Raw genomic sequence first — 5349 nt, forward strand, 5'->3', positions numbered from 1 at the left:
CCTCTGAAAGTACAAAAGAAACTGTTGATAGAAAATATCTGAAGAATGGATCTTCCTGTCTTTTCTCGTCTTAAGGTCGTCATTTTAATATGGAGTTATTGATAATTCCTGGGTTCTTACCTCTTTTGATCCTTTATTTGAAAGTTGAGGACTAACAATTACTTTGTGCCTCAGCCTCCCCATTTGCAGAAGGGAGTAAAAATCTTTGCGTTGTACATCAGCTTTGCGGCGGATCTTACTGAATGTTTGATCATGTGCCAGGTACTGGGCTAAGCACTTTGTATGTGTTATCTCATTTATACTTTTAGATGAAGAATCTAGGATTTAGAGACGTTAGGTAACTTGAGATCATAAGCTCATCAAAATCTAGTAAGTGACAAAGCTGAAGCTCATCTGGGTTGTAGAGACATTCTGAGGAATAGTGACAGAATTCCTGTTTAGCATCCCAAACTTTGCCAAAGATCAAGGTATTCATGAAATTGTGCATGTAATTGTCCTTTATTCGAATAAACCTTTAGAACAATCAAGCAACCTAAAGGTTGCAGTTCCCTTGGTGCTGCTGTTATTTGTCGGAGGAAAAAGTATAATTTTAAGACCTGTCTTCTTGTGTATTAAATGCTCAGCTAAATTCTAACTTGAAGGGATTTGTTAAATATGGGTGACTGACCTTAGGGCAACTAATGTCCCATGAAGAAACAAAATCTTTGAATCCCACTAATCAGTCCTTACTATGGAATTACAGTCTCGGACCCCACTGCTGCTCAGGGTTAAAAGGATCTTTGGGGTGGGGTCTGAGCGTTGGGTCTGTTTCCCGAGGTCCCCAGGTGAACCTCATGTGCTAGCATTAACAACCACAGCCATATTCCTGCCTCTTCCCCCTGGCCTCCCCTCTATCTGCTTCTCTAACACCCCTGTTTTTCACCATCGAGATAACTGATCTATTTTCTTTTTCTAGATTAAAGATTTCTTGAGCTACATCTGCCCTGTGAATGTGTATCCAAATGTCATTCCAATAGGCGCAACAATGGATAAAGTTATAGAAATGTGAGTAGTCACTACGCGTGGCACTTGTGTAGAAGGGAAATACTATTTACTAGACACCTACCAGATGGCAGATCTCGTGCTAGATCCTTTACATATATTATAACTAAGCCTCAAAAACAAACCAGAGAGTAGTTTTGGGCCTGAGAACAGGGTAAGGCTGTAAAGTGGTGGTGGCTGTGAACACATTTCTGGTTGGGAGCGTAATGGCTTTCTTTAATGGTGATGTTATCTATGATCCTAAAGACTTTGGACTCTGGCAGAAGCACTTGGCAATGAGGCCCTTGAAAGGGGCAGGACGCCCTCCAATCTTATTTCTGTGCCTTTTTGTATTTTATCTTCACTGGGTCTTAGCTTTTAGCCTCTAGAATGAGGATAAACTTGGTGAGATAAGGAGACCTCATGAAGTAGGGAAGGGGAAGCAGCTAGTATCTTCCTGAATGCCAGAAGACGTCACTGTTTTACTTAACAGTTTTTTAGAACAGGGACCGGCTTTTCCGCAGTGCAAGAGCAGATTGTTGCTTTCCCTGTCCTACAATTAGTTACCCACAGATTAGTACTTTATTAATATACAGAAATGATTTTTAATGATCAAACACTGCTTTTCAGACTTTAAAAGTGGTGTGATTTCTCCCATGTTCAGGTTTTTATAATCTCTCTAAATGATGCTTAATTACATCCCAACAGCTTTCCCAGCAGGAAAAATAAAAATTCGTATTCATTTCAGCTTAAAGCCTTTATGCCGATCTTCCCAAAGCATTGAGCCAAAGTATAAACCACTTGGAAAGCTGAAGAGAGCCAGAATGGCCCCGCTGGACTCAGGTAAGAGTGACCTGTGAGTCAGATGGGTGGGTTTGCTACGTGACCACTTCTCAGGGTGTGCAGGGCCGCGGAAAGCGCGTTGGGTCGAGGTGGACCAGGGACCTACTGGCACTCAAGACTTGTTACATGGTCTCAGGAAGTGCTTTGCCTTTTGTATTCTGCCTGTAAAATCAGTTCGATCGCCTCCACGAGTTTAAAACAAGTGCCTGTACTGAATGGCGTTCCCAGCTTTCTGGAAATAGGCCCCATAGTTTGCACAGGCCATACATAGGAGAGGCTGCGCTGTTATCCTTGAATATTTCCTTCAAGATGCTGGACAATGCTGATAATAGGAACTTTCCTTGCCGTGTTCCCCACTGGATTGATCAGTAGTGCTTATGCAAATGGACTTTCTCTATACTTTCCTACCTTCTTTCATTGTTCATTTTCCAGGGAAGTGTAGAGAGCAGCTCTGAGGTGGAAATCAGAACTTCAGATTCTGAGCAAAGCTCTGCTGCTCTGTGATTTCGTGGTTAGGATTCTGGATTTTCACTGCTCTGGTGCAGAGCGAGCTACTGTACTATCATCCATGACTAAAGACATAGATAATACTATTTACTAAACACCTACTGGATGGCAGGTCTTGTGCTAGGTCCTTTACATATATTATAACTAAACCTCAAAACAAACCTACAAGGGGTTATGAACCCAATGTTACCAATGAGGAAACTGAAGCTGTTGGGTAGTGTTCTATAAATGTCAGTTCAAGTTAGCTGATAATGTTAGTCTTCTATATCCTTGCTGACTTGTTTTGCCTACTTTTCTATCAGTTATTGAGAAAGTTGTTGAAACCTCCATTTATGATTGTGGAGTTGTCTACTTCTTGCAGTTCTATCACTTTTTGCTTCATCTGTTTGGAGCACTGTTATTGGGTATATACACGTTTGTGTCCTCTTGAGGAACTGACCTGACCCCTTTACCTTTAGGAAATAGATTTTGCATATATGTATATGTGTGTGTGTGTATGTGTATACATATGTATATATATATAAAATCTCCCTGGTAATATTCTTAGCTTTGAAATCCACTTCATTAAATATTAGTATGGCCACCCCAACTTCTCTGATTAGTGTTAGCATGATGTATCTTTTTCCATCTTTGTATTTTGAATGTAAGTGCCATATGTACCTACCCAAACGATGCCTGTCATTGATCACGATGTCTTTTTCTGTGATTGGGCCACTAGAGTAAGAATTTTTAAATTATCACTTATTTCCATTTTCTTGCTTTTTGTTCCTTTTAGATTTCGTAGGCATTTTATTCCTTAGTAATATAGCAATTTTTATAGCTTTTAAAATATTTATACAGGTATAGACCTTTCCACCGTCCTGTCTCTCCATTAGACACTTTAGATGGGTTTTGTGAACTGTAGGTATCAAGTTTACCTTAGATCATTCCTGTCATTAACCTCCTGATTCCTATTGTCCTGCGAGTGCTTTAAGGTCTCTGGTGATCCTGCCAGTGTGCAGACCGGTCTGTCAGGTGCTTTAGTTCTTAACACGCTCTGTTGATGCGAATCAGTGTTAAGAGACATGTGGTATTAAATCAGAATCTAAGGGGCAAGTTCAGAAGTCACTCTTCTCTAAGCCTCTTTTAAAAAGCATTTTAATAGAGCTCTTTGTATCCTGATGTTTTATCTTTATATAAGAACCACTATAATAATTCCCACAGACCAATTTCTAAAAATTTCTATTCTTATAAAAGTAATACTCATTGTAGATAATTTAGAAAATAGTTATGTAGACCCCCACAACTCAATTATTTTGATTAGCATTTTTATATTTTTTCTATTCCTTTATATAACCACTGAACTCAGAGGGAGTGATACTGACAATGTTTAAAAAGCAGCATTGTGTAGGCGCCAATGAGAATGACAGTCACTACAGTGCAAAAGCAGCATCCTAAAAGCCCTTCAGGTGTCAGTCGGGTGTGGAGTCGGGTGTGCAGAGGCGTGGAGAGGCCCTAAGGAGGTGCCGGGTCGGACCACGGCCTACAGCAGAGGCTGTTTAAGAAGTCCTGGATGCAGCTGAGTATCTAAGACTGTAGTTACATATATACACATGCTTTTAAACTTTTTATTGGAAAATTGTGGTGCAAAAATGCCAATTTAATGGCTGCGTACTTTGCATTATGACCAGATAATGGTATATTTAATCTTTGTCATTATACATTCAGGCCTTTTCAGTTTTATAAATATGGTGATGAACACTATACATAAGTCTTTCATAGTCCTCATTATTATACTGGGTTAAATTTTAGAAATTAAGGTCCCTGCTGCATGTTGCCAAATTGTCTTGGATGATACCAGTTTATACAGACATCAACATTGCATGATGGTGGAAGTATCAGTGAATTATGACATTTGTCCCCCTCTTCTTCTATGGGGTTTAGGTGTGTTCATCAGTTTGTAAACACTAATGATTTCAACACTCTCATGTTTATTGTGATATTTTCTGCGTTATGTCTTTCCATTTTCATATAAAGAAATTTAAAATTTTTAGTTAATAAAAATACATAATGTCAGGATAACCTTAAAACAGTAGAGAAACTACTTGATTTTTCAGATACACAAAGGTGAGTTCATGTGAAATTGTTCTGACAGATTATTTTACAGTTGAAGCACACATGACGCAGGTGTAATCACGGATCCAGAGGGACAGGAAACTGTCCACCTTAGAGCTGATACAAACACGTTTCATAGATCAGTCTGGCACACTAGTAGAAGACCTAAAACGAATGTGTAATCAATCCGTGGCTTAGAATAAAGCCGTATCTTGGAGACTATGATGATTCCAAATATAGCAGCTAAACAACTTAGCCAGCTTAAGTCCTTTAGAAGAGGATAAGTAATTGCTCGTTTAAACAATTATAAATCATAACAGAACACGGGACTTTAAGAACTGAGCATGATTCCTGGCTCTGCCTATGCAGTTTTTTGACCTGTGCATTGTCGCACACCTTCTCCGGGCCTGTCTCCTCATAGGTAAATGGGAGCTGGATAATGGTCTCTAGGGTCTACTTTTTTAGCAGCTTTAAAAAAATGTAGTGGGAAAAGTTACCTTTTTAAGAAGGAGGTAACTGTAAGTTAACACGAGATTCAGCACTAGAACAGTGAGTTGCCATATACAGCAGTCTGGCGAGCATTTAACGTCCTCCTTAGGTTAGGTGCCAGGAGAGGGCAGGAAAATATTTGCTTCCCCCCAGTTCTGTGCCGTATCATTTTAACATATGTAAATCTCTTAAGTTATAAGAATTTCATTCTCCAAGTAAGTTCTCCTCATTTTAAGAATTTAAGTGGACGGGGCTCACTCTATGCTAATATGGCTTAAAAAAAAAGTAAAGTGAACTTTGTTGACTTAGTTCTTGACACTAGATGTGGCCATGTAGTATTTCGTCTGTGCGTGTTCCCCCTGGTTATCTCGCACAGCCTCGTGCGCTAGCCCGCCC

The 5349-nt window shown here is 39.6% G+C and overlaps 1 protein-coding gene across 3 annotated transcripts in view; it reads left to right on the plus strand.

Moving 5' to 3' along the window:
- DCLRE1C (DNA cross-link repair 1C) overlaps positions 1-5349 on the plus strand; it is a 30156-nt gene that overhangs the window by 20721 nt on the left and 4086 nt on the right. For all 3 annotated transcript variants that reach the window (XM_011359590.2, XM_023530327.1, XM_023530326.1), the window contains 2 exons: positions 956-1044; positions 1769-1863. In XM_011359590.2, the coding sequence (XP_011357892.1) occupies positions 956-1044; positions 1769-1863 (184 nt within the window). The remainder of the gene's footprint in view (positions 1-955; positions 1045-1768; positions 1864-5349) is intronic.

Source organism: Pteropus vampyrus, unplaced genomic scaffold (genome assembly GCF_000151845.1).
Source record: "Pteropus vampyrus isolate Shadow unplaced genomic scaffold, Pvam_2.0 Scaffold49, whole genome shotgun sequence".
Lineage (NCBI taxonomy): Eukaryota > Metazoa > Chordata > Mammalia > Chiroptera > Pteropodidae > Pteropus > Pteropus vampyrus.